This window comes from Crocuta crocuta, unplaced genomic scaffold, assembly GCF_008692635.1.
Source record: "Crocuta crocuta isolate KB4526 unplaced genomic scaffold, BGI_CrCroc_1.0 scaffold29, whole genome shotgun sequence".
In the NCBI taxonomy this organism is placed as follows: Eukaryota; Metazoa; Chordata; class Mammalia; order Carnivora; family Hyaenidae; genus Crocuta; species Crocuta crocuta.
In genome coordinates, this window is record NW_027533280.1 from 5,848,132 (window position 1) to 5,872,772 (window position 24,641).

At 41.8% G+C, this 24,641-nt stretch overlaps 4 protein-coding genes across 4 annotated transcripts in view; 3 read left to right on the forward strand and 1 right to left on the reverse strand.

Moving 5' to 3' along the window:
* The window catches only part of MAPKAPK5 (MAPK activated protein kinase 5), a 43,983-nt gene extending 39,953 nt beyond the window's left edge, over window positions 1–4,030 (forward strand). Inside the window, exons 11-14 of the mRNA XM_077748076.1 lie at window positions 1,540–1,670; window positions 1,930–2,045; window positions 3,388–3,492; window positions 3,833–4,030. Coding sequence (XP_077604202.1) covers window positions 1,540–1,670; window positions 1,930–2,045; window positions 3,388–3,492; window positions 3,833–3,927 — 447 coding nt within the window. The 3' untranslated portion in view covers window positions 3,928–4,030. The remainder of the gene's footprint in view (window positions 1–1,539; window positions 1,671–1,929; window positions 2,046–3,387; window positions 3,493–3,832) is intronic.
* Window positions 4,031–5,173: 1,143 nt separating this feature from the next.
* The window catches only part of TMEM116 (transmembrane protein 116), a 117,510-nt gene continuing 98,042 nt past the window's right edge, over window positions 5,174–24,641 (reverse strand). The window contains exon 11 of the mRNA XM_077748074.1: window positions 5,174–5,219. Coding sequence (XP_077604200.1) covers window positions 5,196–5,219 — 24 coding nt within the window. The 3' untranslated portion in view covers window positions 5,174–5,195. The remainder of the gene's footprint in view (window positions 5,220–24,641) is intronic.
* LOC144218156 (disintegrin and metalloproteinase domain-containing protein 1-like) lies at window positions 8,221–10,488 on the forward strand. The gene is given in 2 exon segments (XM_077747990.1): window positions 8,221–8,772; window positions 8,775–10,488. Coding segments are annotated over 2 exon segments (1,455 nt in total). The 5' UTR covers window positions 8,221–8,404; the 3' UTR covers window positions 9,862–10,488.
* Window positions 20,359–22,854, forward strand: LOC144218213 (disintegrin and metalloproteinase domain-containing protein 1a-like). The gene is given in 3 exon segments (XM_077748077.1): window positions 20,359–20,383; window positions 20,386–22,537; window positions 22,539–22,854. Coding segments are annotated over 3 exon segments (2,493 nt in total).

Consider the following 24,641-nt stretch of genomic DNA (forward strand, 5'->3'; position numbering starts at 1 on the left):
TAAAGGCAGTGACACAGACATGAGTTTTACCCACTTAGAAGGCATGGGATTGAAATGTGAGAAAGAATAAGGGGATAGGAAAAAATTCTAAGTCCCCCTTAGTTTTGCTGGAGTATAGGAAAGAAAGAGCTGGAAGGAACAGAGTTCTTTGCCATATCTGATTTTGTGTGGTTCTCCTCTTTGTTTAAATATGCCCATAGTCCAGAATTGGTTTGATCAGTCCAAAATCCTAAGAGATTATTTAAATTGGCACATGGGGGTTATAGTGTGGCTTTCCTCAAGATCGTGGGATTGAAGAAGTAAAATTGCTTTCTGGAGTTACTTTAGACTTAGTGCATAATGAAGCCAAATAGGAAGATGCAGAATCTTCTTAATGAGAAAGAGCAGCCCCTAGGCCTAGAAGATGGAATTGCAAGGTGACAGACTGTATATTCCCATTTTTAAAGAAATGATGGGGTCATGATGTAGGATGGCCAACTTTGAAGTGTAGAAAAATGGCCACATATGTGGATATTGAATAGTGTCCCATCTAAGCCCTGTCTAGGAGATGGAGTCTGAGCTGACAGCCTTGAGCTATTCTCATCTTTTTTATCAAGCCATCACTGATAGGGGTGATGTGTGTATGCAGTGGAGTTTAGCCAAGGCTAGCTATTATAGTTCCCTTAAATGAATTCAAACTCTCCCTGATCTAATTGCATGCTTAACAGGGAACTGCTTTTTAAAACTGTCAAATTTTATTGTTGAAATTCAAATAGTACAGAGATATATAAAATAGCATAAATTCCTTTTCATTCCCCTGGCCTCAGTCTCACCCCTCAGAGATGAGGTCATCTATGGCTTAATGTATCCTTACTGATCTTTTTCTGCAGAGACACACATACACTCACAGTTTGTCCTTTTTAAAAATATAAACCTGGGATCATCTTGTTCTTAGAAAGCTTTCTGCTGATTATTTATCTTTCTTAATTGGTCTGCCCATAGTAGGAGCCAGCACTGGTCATAAAGACACAGACTTCAGAAGTTCTAGACTCCATTGACAGTTATTTCTCATTGTAAATTAATTGACTGGCTTAAAGATCAGTTTCTGATGATCTACCATGCTTAACCATATGAAGTAGTTGGGGTTCTGAGCCATCAGGGCTGAAATGATTGTGTACACTGTGGGGGCAGTGAATAAATGCCACTATGGGAAGCTTCTCAGGCAGCAGCCTACCAGCCTTTCCCCTGATGGACACGAATGCCTCTCTTTACAGTTGCTCTTGCCAGTGACTGTGAACATGAATCTTGTTAGTACGTCTTACTTGCATTTCTGTCCACATGCAGGGAAGAAGAGCTAGCTGTTGTTTGGCCCTTGGTTTGCCTGGTATTCCCTGGGCTTGGCAATCCATGGGAAGAATGCTCTGGCTTATCAAAATTTGTTTTCTGCCAGCATAACAGTGAAACTCCTTTCTTAGTTCCTTGAGCTTCTCCCTACTCTCTTAGATTGGCTCTTTAGGTGCCTCAAGGTGAGTGGAAACTGATGACAGTGTTTACATTCAGGCGGTGGTTGCGGGAATCCAGCAGGCTCACGCGGAACAGTTGGCCAACATGAGAATCCAGGATCTGAAAGTCAGCCTCAAACCCTTGCACTCTGTGAACAACCCCATTCTGAGGAAGAGGAAATTACTCGGGTAACTAAGCTTGTTTTGTGGATTCTCCATGGTTGGTGTGGCTGAGTGCAGGATTGGGAGAGGTCAGCCAGGGGCCTGCCCTTTTTCTACATCTTAAGAGGGTGGAGAGGATGGCTTGTTAAATAGCATCAGAGGTTGGAGACGCTCTATAGTTAATTATTTATCGGAAAAATGTGCTGCCTTATCTTTAGAGTTAACAGCTGTGGAGAGTTGTTTTGAGGTTTCACCTTGTTATTACCTCTCTCCCAAACTTTTAAAGCACCAAGCCAAAGGACGGTGTTTATATCCACGACCGTGAAAATGGAGCCGAAGATTCAAATGTTGCCTTGGAAAAGCTCCGAGATGTGATTGCTCAGTGTATTCTCCCCCAGGCTGGTAAAGGTCACGCCATTTACCAATGTTCCGTGTGTGTGAGTGTGTGTGTGTGTGTGTGTGTGTGTGCGTGCGTGCGTGTGTGCGCACACGCACAAACATGCACATGACAGGACTGGTTTAATTTGAGGCTGTCTGTTTCACCTTTGTGTTGTAAGAAAATAATTATATAGATTACTTTTTATAAATTTATATAAATTATTATATAATTGTGTGTGTGTGTGTGTATATATATAATTATTCTGTGCCCACTAAAAAGAGAGAGTAGTGGGAACTCGGAAAGGTGGTACATTTCATCCCTTTTTTGGTTTTCTGTGAAACTACTGGTTGACATTTAATTGCCAGCATCTCGTGCAGAATGCAGTTTTGTGTTTTCTTAGTTTGTTAACGAGGGCACAGGATAGAAGATGGAGAATGGAAAAGTGGNTACTTGTTATAAATTTATATAAATTATTATATAATTGTGTGTGTGTGTGTATATATATATAATTATTCTGTGCCCACTAAAAAGAGAGAGTAGTGGGAACTCGGAAAGGTGGTACATTTCATCCCTTTTTTGGTTTTCTGTGAAACTACTGGTTGACATTTAATTGCCAGCATCTCGTGCAGAATGCAGTTTTGTGTTTTCTTAGTTTGTTAACGAGGGCACAGGATAGAAGATGGAGAATGGAAAAGTGGACAGGGTCAGGATCAGCTTTGTGGAGGTCAGGAACATTTCCAGAGCCTTTAGAGTGTAAGGCTGTCATTAACTTATGGATATAAAGAGAATACCTTCCAAGTTCAGAAGTGACCCCTGCTGCTACTTGTATCATGGGCAGAGTGTGACTTGTACATGTCTCCTTTTGAGTGAGCTTTCTTTTAATACACTCAGCGGAGTGTCATGGGCTCTTCTCAGCACATGGATGAGAGGTTTCAAGTAGTAGATCAGAAAACCGTGTAGATTTCTTTGGTTTTAAGAGAACTCACAGTGTACCTCAGCTTCCAAAGAAAGAAATGAGCCTGGGAGAAAGAGGTGGTCCCCTCAGCCTTGCCCTCTCTTCCTCTCTTGGTCTCATAGGTTAACCAGGTGTTTTTGCTCGCAGCAGAGTCTGACTCTACCTGTGCTAAGTGCCAAGTGCTAAGACCCTGGGGCTATGAGAGGAGTTGTGTGAGGCTGTCAGAGTAAAAGAGTTCAAAGCCCAGAAGTGGCCTCCATGTAATGTAAGGACTAGTACAGCATCTGTGAAAGTTTTCCCCTTAACTCACCACTTCTCAACAAGCTGGACATCAGGTCTTTCCATCTCTGACACTTCACATCCCATGATGCCACAGGAAAACGCAACTTCTTCTTCATCTTTATTAATAGGAGAGAATGAAGATGAAAAGCTGAATGAAGTAATGCAGGAGGCTTGGAAGTATAACCGGGAATGCAAACTCCTAAGAGATACTCTGCAAAGCTTCAGTTGGAATGGTAGGAAACTTCTCCCTTTCTCCATGAATGCAGAGAAGTGATTGCATGTGGAACATGGAGGATGTCTGGGGGCTGAGCTGGGGCTGTTTTGAGGGTAAGTGAGTGGAGGCTAGAAAGTGAATGGCATACTCTACGACAGGGTTAGTCCTACATTAACTGCACAGGCATGGACGTCTGCCCTCTCACTTGCTTTCCAGAGTTCAGATGAACTGTGTGCTGCAGATTCCACACTGCAGAGCCCCTGTCTCACACCCCTTGGGTACCTTACTGGGTCCCTGTCAAGAATCTCACCTCCAAACATTTGGAGACTGACTTTTTTTTTTTTTTTTTTGCATTTCAGGTCGTGGATTCACGGATAAAGTGGACCGACTAAAACTGGCAGAAATTGTGAAGCAAGTGATAGAAGAGCAAACCATGTCCCATGAATCCCAATAATGACAACTTCAGACTTTTTTTTTTAACAATTTGAAAAATTATTCTTTAATGTATAAAGTAATTTTTATGTAAATTAATAAATCATAATTACATTTCCACATTACTTAAAGACACTGTATAGATTTAAATACAGGACTTACTTATAGTATAGTTCATTTGTTTGTTTTTAAGAAAAGCCCAGTTCCTAGAGATATACTATTACTCTAGGACTGTTTTCTCATATGTTTGTAAGATGACAGATGGTACTGTCAAACAAGATTGTTTTATTTGTAATAAAGTGTACAAAAATCATTTGCCAGTGATAGACAAAGGGCCGACTATACTGACCTGTCCAGTAAACATCTGAATCAAGTACTGTGGAATCTGGTTTTACTCGCCCTGTGTGTTTGCTTTCTGCACCATTGGTAGATTAGCTCTGGGGCCAAAAAAATTTTGTGGATCCATGTTGCAGACTGCCTGCTGGAACCCACAGGATGCCAACTCCCATGATGGAAGGGGCAAGGAGCTAAGCCCTCATTTCTCATCTCTAATTCCTTAGAGAGAAGTGGTAACATTTCCTTTTTTATTTTTATTTTTTTGTCATATCTTTTAAAAGATATGGTGGGTTGCTTAAATCTGACAGGATTTTGAGTTTATTCTTTTCGTGTAGAACTAGAGCTTTATTCTGCTCCTCTGAGGTCCTGCTCAGTCCTCTTCCCTTCCGCACAAGCCTCACCAAGCTCCGTTGCTGCTGCTTCCTTTTTTCTGTTCTCCTGGCCCTTTTTATCAGATAATTTTTCTGAGAAAGTTACATATCATGTAAACTGGACTATTGGATTAGCATCTAAGATGGTCCAGTTTTTTCTCCTAAAGCTGCCCTTTTACTCTTTGATGTTTCAGCCTGCACTTCATGTTGGCATCCCCAGGCTATGTCTGTTTCGTTCAGTGTCATTGATTTTCAGGAAGGGTGGTTTTGGCCCAGAGGTCAGCTGTTTGAATGGAAAAGAAGGCTGGATGCTTTTTTAGTTTTCTGTTATGCACATGGGCTTCCATAACAAACCATTATTTGTTTGTTTGTTTGTGTGTTTATCAGTTTTTGGTGGGTCCTGTGTTGGTAAATAGAAGAGCTAGCAGGCAAACTCCAATTCACAGAGCAGAGGAAGACAGTCGCAGGTACAATTCTTCACTTTTGTCCTGTCACATTCTCTTCAATCAAAATTGACCTCATAGACTTTACTTCTTTTCTGATTCGTCCACTTTGCTGAACATGTCCTCAGGATGACATCTGGTTAGTGTGCATCGTGTGTATGTGACTGACTGGAAATAACATGATAAAAACACAAAGCATCTTACAAGGATTACCTTATTATATTGGGTAATAGGTATTTTTTTTGTGGTAAGGCTCCTTAATCTTAGGTGACTAATAACTCTTGTAATAACTCTCCCCGTAAGGAGAATTCAGTGCTTTTAAATGTAGTAAAATCGAACAGTGAGGCAGCAGACAAAAACAAAATGTTTTCTTATTTATTGACCAGAAGACTTAGCTGAGAGTTGAATTAAGGGTTGAATTAAATTGTTTTTTAGTGAAATGCAGTCTTACAGATCGCTTATTGAAATCAGGAAAAACACTGCACTTATTTCTAGAACAACGGAACGAATGTTCGCCTGTTGTTTTTCTCAGGGCAGAGGTATTGGCTGGAGGGAGGAAGGCCATAGTAAACTTTGTCACTCTTTTTCTTCAGAGTAAACCTCTGGTATGCCCAGTCTACCATTAACTTCTCAATTTGTTATCAGGGTACCTTCTTCCAAAGACTCTGGATGATTTTTTTCCCCTTTAGCGTGTGGTGAATTTTAGGCATGATCTAAAAGGACAGCCACAACAGTGCTTCCTTTTACTCTAAGCAACAGTTGCCCACGTTTTAGTCATGCCAGGCCGAATTAATCTGGCCCCGAAAAGAAGTGCTGCACCCACCTATGCCCACGTGAGAGCTCCATGCTGGATGCTGCTGAATACCCTGGAGGATAGTCTAGCTGTTATAATGCAAACAGTCCTTGACAGAACAGTAGTTCCCAAAGGACTCAGCACTGTTTGTGGTCCTCAAAGTGCAGTTTTGCTTGTGGAGTTTGTAGGCCAGTAGCAAATTCTGCTTTGACATGCCAACCAGATTTCCTAATAAAGCAAATTTCACATGTAACTGGATGTGAAACAAAATCATCTTCGTCTTTTCCTGCCTCTAAATGCCTATACCTGCAGGCAGTTCACGTTGTAAGAACAGTTCTTCTAGGCAGGAGATTAGTCTCCAGTTTTCCCACATGATTTGCTATCCCTCTGTTTAACTAAAACCATTACTTTCCACTCCAATGCCTATAGACTTGAACATGGTTATAAATGTGCTTGACGTATAACAATTTGTGTATCTTTCTGGTTAATTGTATAAGCATAGGAGAATACCTGTCAGAAATCTGTTTGAAACACAGGAGGGTAGCTTTTTAGCTTTTTAAAGCTAGTAGATACGCTTTTTAGGGGCACCTGGCTGGCTCAGTCAGTGGAGTGTGCCACTCTTGATCTTGTGTGGTGAGTTCAAGTCCCACATTGGGCATAGAGTCTACTTAACAAGTGAAAATTTTTTTCTTTAAATATATAACTTAAAAAAATTTTTTTTAAACATTTTATTTATTTCTGAGAGAGAAAGACAGCGTGAGAAGGGGACGGTCAGAGAGAGGGAGACACAGAATCCGAAGCAGGCTCCATGCTCTGAGCTGTCAGCACAGAGCCTGACGGGGGGCTTAAACCCACGAACTGTGAGATCATGGCCTGAGCCGAAGTCGGACGCCCAACCGAGCCACCCAAGCGCCCCAAAGAGATAACTTTTTAAGAAGAGTTTGTTGTATTCACGTGAGGAAGAACAAATTGAAGGAATTATTGGTTAAAGAACTCAAATGGTCCAAATCAGAGCTTGTCTGTGAACACATATGTGCGTATGTATTAAAGAAAATGTGTTTCAATTTGAGAAATGGAAAATTGGATATACTTAGTTTTAATTATATTTCTATTTATTTAAAAAGTAGAAGTGTTCTTTCATTATTGATTTGTTTATTTTATCCCACAAAATGACTCCATTTGTCCTGCCTCTTTGGTTAAAATACAGGGAAATACCTTAAGTCTGTATTAATTTCCAAATTACAGAATTTGAACAGGCTTTCTCTTATATAAAATAAAAGAAGAAATCTAGCTAAAAATCATTTTACCTTATTTGCTATAAATTTTTCAATGGGTTTGTGGTATGACAGTATAAATCTTCTTGCCAGATGCTAATGACAAATTCTATCATCTGTATTAGGAGTTAAATATTGAGGTGACCTGCTCTCCTGCTCATATCTGAGATCTTGTACCATTCCATTCCTTTTTTAATTAGATAGGGGATATCTCATTTCTGACTGTTAGTTGTAGTCATAACCCTTACTTTAAAGGTTTTATATTGTAAATATTTTACTTGATATAAAATTATTTCTATGCACTATAAAATACGTAGTCTTATTTTAGTTCATCTTAGAATGTACAGGAGTATAACTGTGCAAGGAATGTGACAGATAGTGCTTTTTTTTCCTTTTGGATTTGTACTGCAAAATACTCCAGGAAATTGACACAGAAACGAATCCAAGGACTTACACAGACATTACAGTTCAATTTTAGTTAAAGAGTGAAGAATTCTTCAAAAAAATTCTTATAGACTCCATTTTTATTTTCTTGATGAAATGGTAACTAGATACCTACTTAATCAGTTTGTTTTTATGTTGGGTCACTTGGGAGGAACTGAATGTTGATCCTCCTCACTTAGGTACTTCCATGGTAAAACTGAGCTCATTTCATTTGCCTCTTAGTATGTGCATTAGGAAAACTTCATAGCAGAAAAAATTACGTTTATATGCAAATATAAAATGTCTAAGCTCATGTGTTATGAACAAAAGCTGACAAAGGAGGGTTGGGCTGAGAAACTGTATCCTGAATACTACAGAAATGAGGAAAGGAGGCAGTGGGCAACAGAGAACTTTGTCCTGTTTAGAGATCCCCAAAGAATCCCTGTCCCCTCCCCCCAACCTCCTGCCAGAATGTTGGGTTTCAAAGAATGAGCAGATTAACGGATATCAGGAGTTGTGTGGCCTGGGCTGAGAATAAGGATAATTTGCCTGAGTTATAGTACTGACTGGATCATTACAGTCCACCTACGTGGCATATCTCTCTGTGAGGATAAAGGGAACTTACCCAAGGAACGTTGAAGCTACTGCTGTTGGAAGGAAGTCATATGGTAAGGGAACTAGCGAAGGCCAAGAGTAAATAGAAATACAGCCCTTAAGTCTGCAACCCAAGAGCTGGACAGCAGACACCCCTAAGGGAGCCAGCACAGATCTGGGGCTAATACTCGAGTCTCTGAGGCTCAGCATGCCAGGCAGAGGTGCTGCTGCAGGACAGAGGCCCTGCAGTGCCAACTGATTCACAATGGCTGTGTCAGTGGCAGCCTCTTTGAGACACTCTGCCTCTATACTGTCATCTCTGTGGAAAGACCAAAGGGCCCTGAAAGAGGATAAGATAAAGTTTCAGACTTGGGCTCAGCAAAAGAGGAACTTGAGGCTGGGGCAAGTGCCAGAATCTTCATGTGTCAGGTTGGGGATTGTGCTGCTGTTGGTGATTTTCGTGCCAAGTATGTACTGTCACCTAGGATCTGTATATTACACTTCCTATGAAATAGTCATCCCCAGGCAGCTGACTGTTCAGGAAAGGGACACCCCAGTGAAAGACACATCCTATATGATATTTATGCAGGACCAGAAATGGGTGATTCACCTGAAGGTGAAGAGAGACTACTTTGTNTGTGTAGGCTGAAGGAGCATGCACAGTGTAGTGATGGACTATGCTGTTCTCATTGCCAGTTGAGACCTAAGGGATTCATGTGTCGTCCTGCTTTTGGAGAGTGTGACCTCCCTGAATATTGTAATGGTATCTCCAGAGAATGCCCCAGAGACCACTATAAGCAAGACGGTACACTGTGTGATATGATTCACTATTGTTTTGGTGGCCGGTGTAAGAACCCTGATAATCAGTGCGTGGATATATATGGGTCCCCTGCAAGGTCTGCCCCAGAAAACTGTTATATTTCCATGAACACCAAAGGAGACCGGTTTGGAAACTGTGGCTTGAGGGCCTCGTCTAGGACAAAGTATGTTAAGTGCTCTGATGAGAATATATTTTGTGGGAAACTTGTATGTACAAATATTAGACGGATACCAACAATCAAACTCTACCATACTCTGATCCAGGTAGCTCACAAAGATGACTGGTGCTGGAGCATGGATGCCTATAACATGACTGATATCCCCGATGATGGAGAGGTGCACACTGGCACTCTTTGTGCCCCATACAAAGTCTGCATGAATTACTCCTGCACTGATCATGCTGTGCTCAACTATGACTGTAAACCTAAAGAAATGTGTAATGGAAGAGGAGTCTGCAACAATTTAAGACACTGTCATTGTGAGGCTGGCTATGCACCCCCTGACTGCAAAGCTGCAGGAAATGGGGGTAGTGTGGACAGTGGTCCCCCTGGGCAACCCACTCATGACAATCTAAGTGCAGGAGGAAGTGCCAATGTTGCTAAACGTAAGAATGAAAGGAAGCCTCATGGCATGATAATTTTCATACTCCCTGGATTTCTTCTAGTATTAATGTTGGTTTTAATATTTTCCATTACCCTTAGGGCTGGAATTGAGTCAGTAGAGATGCCAAGAGGCTCCTCAGAGATCACAGAGCCTACTGTGGACAAGAAAACACAGTCCTTAGAAAAGCAACCCACAGATATTGAAGAGAAGCGTCCAGAGGAGGCTCCAGAGAAAGTCCCCTCACTGGAGAAGGAAGCCCCCCCACTAAAGAAGGCTTCCCCACTGTTAGAGGCTCCCTAACCATAGGAAGCCCCACTGCCGGAGGCCCCACCACCAGAAGCCCCAGGAAAACCTGCATCATAAGAGGTAGCAGGTGAAGGACAGGAATAACCAAAGGCAGAATAGTGGAGGAAGAAGTCAAATACATCAAATACCTCAAGCACTGAGTGGGAATGAGAAGCTCACAGAGACAAAGGTGAAGTGAGAACTGATAGCTCCAAGTGGCTCTAACTGGACTATAGGGTCTAGAGAAACAGTAACCTGGGAGGAGGGAACCCAGATTTCAAGACTTCTTGTAGTACTTTGGTTACACATTGATATAAGAACTCATACAAAATATTCTGTAGTTTTGCTCTTTCTCATTTCATGAAACAAGTTTATTTAAGCTCTTCTCATGGGTCACTGTTAGCAATGTCTTGTACTATTTGGGTCAATATCTGAACTAAAATTATTTTTCATAGCAATACCATCTTCCATCTACATTGTCTGGCACAATGTACTATCAGTACCTATGTCATTACTGATTATACACCCAAGTCACATCAATGCATTATTTAGGAATGTTATCTATTGAGTACCCTAATTTGCCATGAAGTTTCTATTCATGAAATAGAGGTCTTTTAAAATAAATAAATGGCAATTTTTGGATGAAGCATCACTTCAGACTCCATGGACCCTAGTAATGCTTTTTTAATTTTTATTTTAAGACTCTCTGGGGTGGGGGCTGCATCTGATTCAAGAATTTGGGTGAATGGGGCAGGAGTAGGCATCTGAGGCCCAGGGACATGTACACAGTGGTGTGGAATTCACATCTGAATATTTGTTAATTCTCTTGATTTCTTAATTTCTATAATTAAGATTGATATTTATCTACTGAAAATTCATGGGAACCTCCAAATTACCTGTAACAATACATTAACTTGGTAGATATTTGTAGAGAGAGCACAAAGCACATAACAATAACACTACCATTCTGTGCAAGATGCTGTGCCAAACACTTTACATTCATTGCCTTAATTTTATCCTCCCATCCATCTTCTGAGACCTCCATCTTCTACATGAGGAAACAGACATCAAGAGTTCTGCTCTAGTGCTGGGTGGAACCTGTGTCCTGCCCCAGGTATGACTGAATCTGCATTCCCCACTGCCTCATGAGCCCTGGCTTCAGTAAAAAAAAAAAAAAGTGACCGGAACAACAATCGGTATGTCCTTTATTGCCCAGAACACGGCTTCTTCCTCAGTGACTCTAAGGAAATGAAACCCCTATGGGATGGATGCCGATTGCTGTTGTGAACCTACCACATTGTGTAGTCATTACTGATGAAAAGTTTCTTTGCCCCATTACATACTGACCTCATGGAGTAGCAGATTTTTATCTTATTCAGCTGTGAGGTCTCAGCTCATTGTAGGTGCTCAGTAAATGTTGACCAAGTGAAGGACTTAACCAGAGCCGATCTTAAAATAGGAGGGTAATATCTATGGATGGCACTAGCCAAAACCTTATTCAGGTGCAGTGTTGCTGCTACAGGCTGAGCGTTCAGAGTTTCAGGGAAGTTCCTGAGCATCAGTCCCTAACGATACCTTTGCTGAGTCCCTCTTCTAACTGCTTGACCTACGTTAGCAGAACAGTGCAGACAAAGGAAGGATAAGACCTGATTTCTGCTTTTTAGAAGCTCACATTAATTACTTTTGGTGGAACAAAACTAGACTTCAGGGGAAAATAAAAAATCAGGGTCTCAGGTATGTAAGAAAGATTCCAGGTCCTGAGATTTGCTGGTCACCAAATCTCAGAGTGTTTTATGACAGATCAGGATTCATGGTGAAAACATACCATTAATAGGTAGTCAGCCGAGAGCTTTGGGAACAAGGGCAAACTGGGTAAGTGAAGGCCTCCACATGTAAACTTGTCATCAGAGACTTTTGAAAACGATGTGGAGGATTTCTGCTCAGAAACACTTCAGTGGAGAGCAGGAGGGGTGACATTCCTAACTGCACAGGTGATGGGGACTATGATAAAAGCTAAAAAGCATCACACATTTTTGCTAGCTTCTCAAGTATAAGGGACTCATGATTTATGTATGGGGCGATTATGCTTAACTAAATGGTGTTCTTATCAGACCAAAAGTCAGATAGAAAACTGGGAATCAATCAATAAAACCTATTTAAAACTTCACAATGTTTGACAACAAAATTTACAAAAATTTAGCACTACAGAAGTGGCAGGTGGAATAGTCTATTTTTAGTTGCTGTCTTTATGATTGCAAGACAAGGTTGAAGGCAGGAAACAAAGGTTAGGACAGGCTATTCAAATGAACTTCCTCTGAAAAAGTGATAGAAAATTGGACATATTTATGACTGCCAGGTAGATCTTAAAATGTGTGGAACCCCCAAATTCCAGGGTTTGAAGTTGGGTTCTTTAAGATTCGCTATAGAAGGGAGGTGACCAATTTTAAGAGAGGAGGTAGGGGAGCTTGGGTTCAAGGTTCAACGTTCTGCATTTTGTGTGACTGTTTCAACAAAGCACGTTCTTTCACTGGATTCCTCCCCTACCCCCATTATGTTTGGGGGATTCTGAGGAAGGCTTGCTTACGTGTTCCAGTGATCTGTGTTGGTAGTCACTCATGACCCCGCCAGTTGCAGCCCCAAGAGATTCTGACAGTGACTCCTTGTCATCCTTTACCTGTCTTCCCTGGGTGGACATTTTCCTCTCTGTGCTCCCTAAGGCTGGTGGAGACCAAGCCCCTTCCCTTAGTTTCCCAAAGCACAGCCAAGTCCAGGCTCTAGGTTTTTGTCCAGACTTTGAGGGAACAAAGGGAAACTACAATATGGAAAAGAAGGCATTCGGATGTGGCCAGTATTAATACCGGTGGAGTCCAGCGGTCTTGCCCCTCCCTCCCTGGGATACTTGGATAGGTGCTCTCTTTCTTTGGATGTCCCCAACCTGACATCTTTCTTTGTCCATGTAGGAGTGCTATGGGGAACGTCCTCATAACTTGGACTCAAACACTAACCTCTCCTCTGGGGCTCAGCTGAAGGAAAACAAAAAGATATACCTTCAACACAGGTGATATTATCAACCTCACAGGGAGGCAGTTCTGCACTAAATAACATTTTGCCCGAGTTCGCAAAGTTTCTTGACATCATATTAAAAATTAAAAACTTCCAGTATTTACAAACTTAATTTCAGAACAGAATATTGCTGTTTCCTTTGGGCAAATATGCTAATTGAAATGTTTTCTCCAAACCAAGAGCAGACTTCCTCCAAGAATCTGTGCAAAATGCTGACTCTTTAAAATTAATATTCCCCCTGCTTCTCGGCATTAATCTTTAAAAATATTTGGACTAGGGAAGAATAGGAAAAAAGGTCCAATACTGATTTTGCTATTTAATAAAATTATGCACGCCTCACGTGAGGAGGTTATGCAAGGAAATGCATGAGGGTAAGTAAGCAAGTTTGTGAATGACAAAGCATGGGGATTCTTCTCACAGTTAGAAAACAAGTTTGTTTTTTTAATTTCTGAGAGACAGAGTGAGCAAGGAGGGCCAGAGAGAGGGAGTCACATGATCAGAAGTAGGCTCCAGGCTCTGAGCTGGCTGTCAGCACAGAGCCCGACACGGGGCTCAAACCCACGAGCCTTGAAATCATGACCTGAGCTGAAGTCGGACGCCCAACCGACTGAGCCACCCAGGCGCCCCAAGTTTTAACATCTACAAAGGAAATATCAGAGGTGGAATCATGGCTGACCAAGTGATTACAACTACCTGCCCGTTTTACTGCTGTAAACTACAAGACCGGCTTTCTAAAGGCCTTCCTAAGCTTCTCCAGACACTGATCTCGTCACCACAGTCTGGAGTTCAGGAACTTCCACTGCTCTCTCGGTTTTCTAGAGCAGAAGATGTAAACTTGGTGTGCCATTAAAGGGTGTGACAACTGGGTCCTCCTGTCCATTTCCAGCCACTGTCTCCTATGACTTTTGAAAACAAGCATGCCCTCTTTCCTCACCTATGTCTGACAGGAAGGAGCTGTGTCCTCACTACGCCATGGCCACTTCCAGCTCTGAGCTTATGATTGCACCAAATGACCTAACCCTTCCCCACCCTTGCTTGGTTCAACCATCACAGCTCCAGGGAGGCTCTTGAAACTGCTCCAGCATACCTTTCTCTACATTTTTGAAGGAAACATGGGTTCCCTTTGAGGATACTCATAGAAAGAACTATGAGGGGAGTCAGTCTGAAACAGACCATCAAGTGATGGTTTCTAGAGAACAGGGAGTACCCATCCTTGTCCTTCCTTGAGTGAAATCTCCAATTAGTACTTTGAGAGTGAGCAACGTGTTTACTCAAGCAACATGTTCTCAGAACCTCAAATTCTGGAGGGACTCATGCGTTAGTGGAGAAATGGAAAGAAACCTATAGGAGATACAAAAAAGTGATCTCTGAAGCTGCGGCATTTCTTCTAGTAATGCGTTTCCAGTGGCCAAATAATCACGAGTGGGGTGTCAGTGCAGACAATTTCCCAAGAAAAACAGAAATAAAAAAGGTACAGGAGAGAAGGCCCTCCCTCATACCATCCACTGACCCCTTTTCCACCCACAGCTTCCTTTATGATCCACAGGTAAGCTACGGCATTAGAAAAATACAGCTATGCAATTAAGTATGTGAAATAAAGCAAAGGCTACCAATTCTGTGCTTTGTAAAAATCAGAATGGACTCCAACTTGGAGGTAACTGATGTGTCATGATTTAAGGAAAGGCCACAGACAGAAATCTCTTTATACAACTTTTGCAACAAAATGATACCAAGTACATCAGATCCCCCAACTATTCATTCTCTACTGAAGTATTTATATTTTCTACAATAATACACATCTAGAAAAATAAACTGTTAATTTTATGTTAGTTTTATTGATGATTTTTTTCCAAAACAGATATAATTTTTTTTTACTGTTTATTTATTTTGACAGAGAGAAAGAGACAGAGCATATTCAGGGGAGGGGCAGAGAGAAAGAGGGAAGCACAGAACCTGAAGCAGGCTCCAGGCTCTGAGCTGTCAGCAGACAGCCCAAAGCGGGGCTCAAACTCACGAACCATGAAATCACGACCTGAACTGAAGTCAGTCACCTAACCCACTGAGCCACTCAGGCGCCCCCAAGACAGATACAATTTTTAATATCACCTTTCTTATCATGTTCGCTGTTTTGATGACCACTGTAGATGTCTAGTAGTGTTTTACAAAACAACTCAAGCATAAGAGAAAGCAATAGATTACTTTTCCTAAGCACTGTGAAAGTTCTTTTCTTCTCCTTGGATGCTAACAGCATGAGTGCTGTGTAAGCACTGAGTCTTGTGTTCTCCTAGCCTAACGAATCCAACCAGGAAGAACTCTCTGAGAGTAAACAGTAAACTTTTTTAAAAGAAGAAAGTCGGGGTACCTAGGTGGCTCAGTCGGTTAAGGATCTGACTTCAGCTCAGGTCATGATCTCACAGTCCATGAGCCCCATGTCAGGCTGTGTGCTGACAGCTGAGAGCCCAGAGCCTGCTTCAGTTTCTGTGTCTCTGTCTCTCTCTGCTCCTTCCTCTCTCTCTTTGTCTCTCTCTCTCAAAATAAGTAAATTAAAAAAAAAATTTTTAAATAAATAAAGAAGAAAGTGAAAGAAAGGAACAGATCTGAGGACTGTGTAGGTATTGATAAGATGAGGATTCAGGAAAGAAGTGGGAGAAGTGGCTGGTATGGTGGAGGTACCGCCAGGAGAAAATGCCTTCCTGAAAACCAAGAAAGAATATGCTTCTGGAAGAGTTTTACACTTCAAAACCCATCCATCCGCAAATTCTCTTGGCTGTAACTTCAACATATCCAGAACGTGATCTCATCATCACCACCACCACCCCACTCTCAGTGCACTGCAAGCCATTGTCAGCTCCCTCTTTGCCAAATGCAATCTCTAGCTGAGCTCTCTGTTTCCACCCTGGTGGAATAGCCTACTTTCCACCCAGCAGGCAGGGTGATTATTTTAAAAGGCAAGGCAGAATCTACCCATAATCTTTTAAATGCTGTCAATGGGCCCATAAGGTGAGGACTGAGTGGTGATCTTTGATTTGACAACGGAGAGTTACTTGGATGGATGGATGGGAATGAAAACTCATTCTACTGGAGCTGAAATGTAAAGGATGAGTCAAACAAACATCTGTGAAAGTGTTCAACGTCATCAGTATTCAGAAAAATACAGATGATATAGCCACAAAGAGATACCACCACACACCTAAAGATTGGCCATATAAAACTGAAAACTCCAAGTATTGCTGTGGAATAGCGGAAACGCTCATAAACTGCTTCAGAAGTGTTCACTGCCATGCGCTTTCAAACAGCATGTTTTACTTTGCAGTTACATTCAGTTTCTCAAGTACCCTGTAACTGAGCTATTTTACTCCTTGGCAAATACCCCAGAAATTTCTGCTTATTGGCATCATGTTACTGGACAATAATGGTCACAGAAGCACTCTTCATAGTATTCCAAAAGAAAAGAATCCCATGTTCACAGATAATCCAGTGAATGTTGTGACTGATCCACACAGAGAAATGCAAGTGTAGAACAACGTGGAAAGGAGTGAGCTATGGCAGCATCCAAAAAGAGTTAAGTGTAAACTTAATACCATGTGGAGCAAAAGAGGCCACACTGCATTCCCCTGAATTCACAGGAAGGTAAGAGGTAAAAAGGGAAGACTTCCAAAAGGTGAAAGCAAAGTCCCCCCCCAAAACCCCTCCTCTATAAAAGCAGTTACAACACAAGCAAAAATAGTCAAAGGAAGTTACTTGCAAGTAAGGAAATTAATCCAAGACAGAACCATGAGACGCTGGTTTGTTCAAAAACAAATACAGTAAAGCAGCTGAGTCTTGGTTAGAGAAGTGAACTCTGTGAAGTTTTAATTGCCCTAGTCCCATACCCCCCTTCTCCCTCAGGTCCCCGGTAGCCTTGAAAAACCACATCATATCAACAGCGGTAGCTGTGAAAACAGGCAGCCTAGCATCCAGTGCAAGGGGCAGAACAGTTTGGAGCTTCTTCAAAAGCCCCATGGCCATAGAACTGTAACTAATTTACACGTCTGGCACTTCCCCAGAAAATCCTCACTCACAGGACTTGCCTTGCTATCAACTCTTAGAAGAAAAGAGAAGGCAAAAGTTTCACAGCACTGGATTTGGCAAAGATTTCTCCAACATATGACACCAAAGACACAGGCTACAAAAAAATAGACAAAATGGACTTAATGAAAATTTTTAGATCTTCTCCATCAAAAAACACTATTAACACAGTAAAACGCTACCCACAGAATGGGAGGAAATACTGGCAAATCAAGTATCCGAGAAGGGATTAATATCCAGAATATACAGAAAAACTCCTAAAACTCAACAACTACAAAATCAACAACCTGATTCGAAAACTGGGCCAAGGACTTGAAAGACATGTCTGCAAAGAAGATACACAAATGGACTCTGAGCACATAAAAAGATGCTCAACATCACTAATCATTAGGGAAATGCAAATCAAAAGTATAGTGAGGTACCACCTCACACCCATGAGGATGGCTACTGTCCAAAAAATCAGAAAATAACAAGTGTTGGAGAGGATGTGGAGCAAATTGGAATCCATGTGTGCTATTGGTGACAATATAAAATGATACAGCCACTGCGGAATACAGTGTCGCAGTTCCTCAAAAGATCGGAAATAGAATTCCTGTATGGTTCGGCAATTCCACTTCTGGGTATATACCCAAATGAGCTGAAAGCAGGGTCTGGAAGAGAGATCTGTATGTCCATGTGCTTAGCAGCACTATTCACAGTAGCTAAAACACAGAAGCAATCTAAGTGTCCACTGACAAACGATAAATGAACAGATAAGCAAAATGTGGTATACACATACAATGAAACATTATTCACTCTTAGAAAGAAAAGAAATCCTGATGCGTGCCACAACACAGATAGACCTTGAAGAAATTATGCTAAGCAAAATAGGCCAGTCCCCAAAAGACAAATATTGTTGTGATTCCACTCACAGGAAGTACTCAGAGCAGTCACAATCACCGACACAGAAAGTAGAATGGTGGCTGCAAGGGGACAGAGGCAAGGGGGCCCCGGGGACTTACAGCTTAATGACTATGGAGTTTCACTTATAAGATGAAAAGAGTCCTGGAGATCCATAGTGGTGGTGGTAGCACAACATTATTGATGTATTTAATACCAGTGAAGTGTGCCCTTAGAAATGCTATATTTTATGTTCTGTGTGTTTTAACACATTAAAAGAAGAAGGAAAAAAATGAGATAGTTGTCTGCTCAGAGAGAAACACAGCACTGAGGAAGTGAAAAGACAATGGGTTGGGAGACAATACTTGTAGATCATCTATGTGATAGAGACTAATACCCAGACAATATTAAGAACTCTCACGACTCAAGAAGAAAAAGACACCCAATTTTAAAAGGGCACAGCATGTGAACAGACATCTCTCCAAAGAAGAAATAAATGATCAATAAGAATAGGAAGGAGACTGTGCAATATCACTAATTACCAAAAAAGTGCAAATCAAAAGTACGATGAGATACCACTTCACATCCACTAGGATGGCTAAAATCAAAAGGACAGGCAGGAACGAATGTCAGTGAGGATGTGGAGAAACTGGAATCCTCATTTACTGCTGCCAGGGATGTAAAATCATGTAGCTGCGTTAGACAACAGTTGGGCAGTTCCTCAAAAGGCTAAACAGACTTAACATATGACTGAACAATTCCACTCCCAAGTACCTACCCAAAGCAAATGAGAATATTTGTCCATGAAAAAACTTGTACTCAAATGACCATAGCAGCAGGATTACTCACAATAGCCCAAAAGTGGAAACAATAAAAATGGTCATTGACTGATGGGTCAAAAAATAAAATGTGGTACATTGATTTACTCATTCAAAAAGCATATATTATTTGGCCAAAATGCAACACAGTACAGATACATATTACAACATGGCTCCTCCTTGAAAAGATGTGAGGTGAAATAGGGCAGTCACAGAAGACCACACGGTCTTCTGTGGCAAAGAATGCATAATTTTCTGAACATGCTACAAACCACTGGATTATACTCTTTAAACCATGACTACTATAGTATNAGAAAATCCATTGCTATGAAATGCCCAGAACAAACAGTCATAAAGTTGGAAGGTACACTAGTGTTGGCCAGGGACTCAGGGGAGGGAACAATGGAGAGGGACTGCTAATGAATACGAGAGCTTTCCTTTGAGGGTGAGGAAAATGCTCCAAACTCGACTGTGGCAAAGAATGCATAATTTTCTGAACATGCTACAAACCACTGGATTATACTCTTTAAACCATGACTACTATAGTATGTGAGTTGTAGCTCAATAAAGGTGTCACTAAAAGACAAGTAATCTAAAGTCACACAATTCTGGGATGCCTATTTAGGAAGCAAAACAATTTAAAAAGTGAGAAAGTAGTTACCATAAGAGACAGGATCATGGTTCTCTCTGAAGCAGGAGGGTGTATGATTGGCAATGAAAGGTAAATGGGCGACTTCTGTGGAGCTAAAACTGTTGATTACTTCATTGGGGTTGTACACACACAGCTGTTTCTCTCCCTGAGTAAAATATACACAACATTAACGATCTTAACTGTTTTTAAGTATACAGTTTGGTGGCATTAAGTACATTCACACTGTTGTGCAACCGTCACCACCATCCATTTCTAGAACTTTTCATCATCCCAAACTGCAGCTCTGTACCCATTAAATAATAACTCCCCATTACTCTTTTCCCCAGCTCCTGGTCATCTCTATGCTAGTTTCTGTCTCTATGAACTTGACTCTTTGAGGAACATCATATGAATGTAATCATAAAATACTGTCCTGTGTGTCTGGCTCAGCTGTTCTTTTTTTAGTGGTCAACCAGCCCACTTGGGTCTGTCCTGCAGCACAGGGCCGCCACTTCATTTGCCTTATCTAACAGACTGGCCTGGGAGGTGTGCATATCAGTATAATACCTCATTGAGGGATAAAGAACACGTGTTACAGAGCAAGAGGTTTAGAAGAGGGGAAGTGAGCAACAGAGTGTGCCCACCAAAGATGTCTAAGCCCCCTGGTCTGGAACATTGGAGTTAGCCAAGCAACGGACGACAGGAGGGGTGGGGGCGGGGCGTTCCGTGTGGCACAGTTGAAGAAGACATGCAGGTTTTGATTCCATTTTCAAGGTATGGTCTTGCATTTTAGAGTTAGCCGCCATTCATAATTTCATCACCCCATCGTGTCAAAAGGACTTTATCCAAGGAGCACCAAAGCTGATGCTGTGGAAGAAGTCACAGAGAAAGGACACTATCTGAAGGATTACAGAGAGATCAGAAAGACTGGAAAGGACACAGCCAGAGGCTGTGCCTCTCAGAAGTAGGCAGCAGCCAACCTTCACACAGCCAGCATAGATCTGGAGCTAATGCTTTGACTGAGGGTCTGTGTGTCAGGGAGAGCTGGTGCTAATGGACACAGGCCACACACCATCAATTGATTCACAACGGCCATGTCAGTGGCAGCCTCTGTGAGACACTCTACCTCCTTCTTGTCTTGTCTGCAGAAATACCAAGTGGTTATGCATGAGGCTGGCAGAGTGCTTCAGACTTGGGCTTCCCAAATGAAGGGTTCCAGGTGGGCACTAGTGCCAGGACCTCCGTGTGTCGGGTTAGGGATCATGCTAGCGTTGGCGCTGATTTTCCTGCCAACCTTGTACTGTGACCTGGGATCTGTATATTACTCTTCTTATGAAATAGTCTTCCCCAAGAGTCTGACAGTCAAGGGAAAGGAAGACCTAGTGGGAAAGGCATCCTATATGATATTTATGCAGGACCAGAAATGGGTGATTCACCTGAAGGTGAAGAGAGACTACTTTGTGAAGAATTTTCCAGTCTTCAGCTACCACAGTGGTGTCCTGCGGCAAGAAATGCCTTTCATCTCACATGACTGTCACTATGAGGGCTACATAGAAGGAGTCCCAGGTTCTTTTGTTTCTCTTAACACCTGTTCAGGCCTCAGGGGCATCCTGATTAAGGAGGGGAATCCCTATGGCATTAAGCCCAAGGACACTTCAAAACACTTTGAACATGTGTTGTACACCATGGCACACCAAGCTCGAGTCTCCTGTGGGGTCACTTCCAAAGGCAGCCAAGTGGTGTCTGCCAGCCGGCACCAGGCGAGCCGGAAGCCTCGCAGTCCACAGGCACTGCCCTCCTCGTGGTCACACACCAAGTACGTGGAGATGTTTGTCGTGGTCGACAACCAGCGGTTCCAAATGTGGGGCAGTAACGTCAGTGAGACAGTCCAGAGGGTAATGGACATCACCGTTCTGGCCAACAGCTTCACTAGGGGAATAAACACAGAGGTGGTGCTGGCTGGAATGGAGATCTGGACCGAGGAGGACCTCATAGAAGTCCCAGCGGACTTGCAAGTTACACTCAGGAATTTCAACAGCTGGAGACAGGAGAAGCTCTCCCATCGTGTGAAGTACGACGTTGCCCACATGATCGTTGGACATCATCCTGAAGGAGATGTGGGACAGGCATTTCTCAATGGCGCCTGTTCAAGTGGCCTTGCAGCAGCTGTTGAAGCCTTCCATCATGAAGATGTCCTCCTGTCTGCAGCGCTCATGGCCCACGAGCTTGGGCACAACTTGGGTATTCGGCATGACCACTCAGCCTGCGTTTGTGAGGATAAACACTTGTGCCTCATGCACGAAAATATCACCAAAGAAGGTGGCTTCAGCAACTGCAGCTCTGACTACTTCTACCAGTTCCTCCGGGAACACAAAGGGACCTGCCTATTTAACAAGCCTCGGCCCCAAGGTCGCCTGCGTAGGAATACAGAGTGTGGAAATGGTGTCTTGGAGGACAAGGAAGAGTGTGACTGTGGACCCGACTGTGGTAATAACCAGTGCTGTGACCAAACATGTAGGCTGAAAGAAAATGCAAAGTGTAATCCTGGACCCTGCTGTAATGAAACATGTGGATTTGCACAAAAGGGATTCATGTGTCGTCCTGCTTTTGGAGAGTGTGACCTCCCTGAATATTGCGACGGTACCACTGACATATGCCCCTATGACACATACAAGCAAGATGGTACACCTTGTGAAAGAGTTCACTATTCTGTTGCAGGTGTTTGTAGGACCCCTGATACTCATTGTCTACATGTTTTTGGGTCCCCTGCAAGATCTGCCCCAGAAGACTGTTACATTTCCATTAATACCAAAGGGGACCGATTTGGAAACTGTGGCCTTCCCACATCACCTCACTCAGAATATGTTAAATGTGAAGATGAAAACAAATATTGTGGGAAAATTATATGTACAAATATTAGACACTTACCAGAAATTAAGCCTAATCAAACAATGATTCAGGTTCCTCATAAAGATGATTTCTGCTGGAGCATGGATGCCTATTATGTTACTGATATCCCTGATGATGGACATGTGCACAATGGCACTCTTTGTGCCCCAGACAAAATCTGTATGCATCACTCCTGCATTGGTCATGCTGTGCTCAGCTACAACTGTGAACCAAAAGAAATGTGTAATGGGAAAGGAGTTTGCAACAATTTAAAGCACTGCCATTGTGAGGCTGGCTATGCCCCGCCCAACTGCAAAGCTGCAGGAAATGGGGGTAGCGTGGACTCCTAGGGCACCACACCCAGATGAAACTCAAAACACTACCACTGTTCACAAAGATGAAAAAAAATTCTTAGACCATTTGCTCATATTACTCCCGATACTTTTGGGCATAGTATTATTATCGATAATTGTTTGTGTCACCATCCTTCATGGACATTCAAAAGAAGCTCCTCCAGAACCCACAGAAAAGGGTCCAGAAGAGGCTGCGTTAAAGCGCCCAGAACCAGAGCCTGAAATACCTGCTGCAGAAGATGCAGCCAAAGAGGCTCCATCAGAAGAAGAGGAAGAGGAGAAGGAGGAAGAAGAAGAGGAGATATGAGAGTCCTAAGACAAATAGTAGGAGGAAGAAGTCAAATATATCACACATCTCAAGCACTGAGTGGGAATGAGAGGCTCAGGGAGGTAAAGGTGAAGTGGGAATTGACAGCTCCAGTGGCTCTAACTAGAATTATTCAGTCTATAAAAACATACTAATGTAGGAGGAGGGATTCATCCACTATTATTATTCATTTTAGTAGCTGAGGTTTTATTTATTTAATATACTAAATGTTTTATTTTACTACTTCTTACTCTTCCACATTTCATTTGAACTCCTCATATGCATCTATAGACATCAGTCTTTGTCTTGGGCCACTTTTTCCATTCACCAGCAGCTTTTTTAGGACATGCCAACTTTCATCTAAGTTGTTTGACATACATTACCACATGTTCCTGCATTTATTACTTTCACTTAGATTTTCATTGCAATACCACTACATATTATGAGGACAGTTTTTAATGTAGCATTTTAATTTGCCCTATAAATGTGCATTCAGAAAACGAGGAGTGTTTAAATCCAAAAATAAATAAAACTCTATTCAGTACATCTCTTCAGATTCCACCTGCCATAGTTATTGGGTCCACTTTCTTCTGGGACTCTGTGGGATGTACTATACCTTGTAATCCAGAAGACCCTGATTGTCCCAAAGTCAAGGGGCAAGTGTTGAAGTAATGTACTTTTTCAAATCTGGCAGATGTTTAATATGATGTATGTATATCCAATTTATTACTTCCTAGTATTTCCAAGACCTTCCTATAGTCATCCTCCCTTTTTACCCAAAAGGTTTCATTTCTTTTTCTTCTAAAGCAGCTTTCATAGCATTTTCTCTTTACTAATCTTCATGGGATGAATTTCAGACCTCCAAATGTCTCATGTCTGATGAACATCATGTAGACTTAGCAAACTGTATTTATACTAATTTTATAACAGTACAGAGGTCCCTACCACAGTGCTACATATTTTGTCTATTTTTTTAATTTGTTGAAATTAATAACTTATTGAGTGACATCCAAAGGCATCTCTCCAATTAAAGGTAATGGAGCTTAGAGGTGGTAGATACTTCTCTGTGAAGATAGCACAAAGCAATTGTAATATTAGTGTTATTCATTCTGTGCTAGAAACTGTGTTAAATATTTTGCATTCATTGTTTCAACTTAATCTTCCCAACTTCCACATGAAACCCTCATCTTGTTCATGAGGAAGCAAAGAAAATTTGCTCTAGAACTGGTAAATGGTGGAACCTGAATCTCTCCTCAAGTATGACTCAGTCTTCATTTTCCATTTCCTTATGAGCTTTTTCCTGTGGTAAAAGTGATGGGGAAGACACTCAATATGTATATGCCCTTAAATGACCTCTATTATGAATTCCAAAATTGTGTAATCATTATTGATGAAAATGTCTTTTCTCCTATTACATCCTGACATCATGGAATGGTCATCTTATTTAGTGGTATAGGCTCAGCACATCGTAGATGCTTAATAAATGTTTATCCAGTGAATAATTAAATAGTGCTAACCATAAAATATAGAGCCAGATTCATTCCCTGGGCAGAATGTCTTTTGCTACTCCTTAACACAACTGAAATCTTACTCAGATGCAATATTGACTGCTAAACATTTATACATTGTCAAGTAATAAAAAGTTTATAAAATTTCAAATTCCAGCAAATGAAGTTTGAACCAGATTATGATAGCCTACAGTAGGGGAGGCCACTTTTAATGTGGGCAGAAGAAAGCAGATGTAACTTGGGGTATGAAGTCTCCAAGTTCAAGGGTCCAAGTTTCTT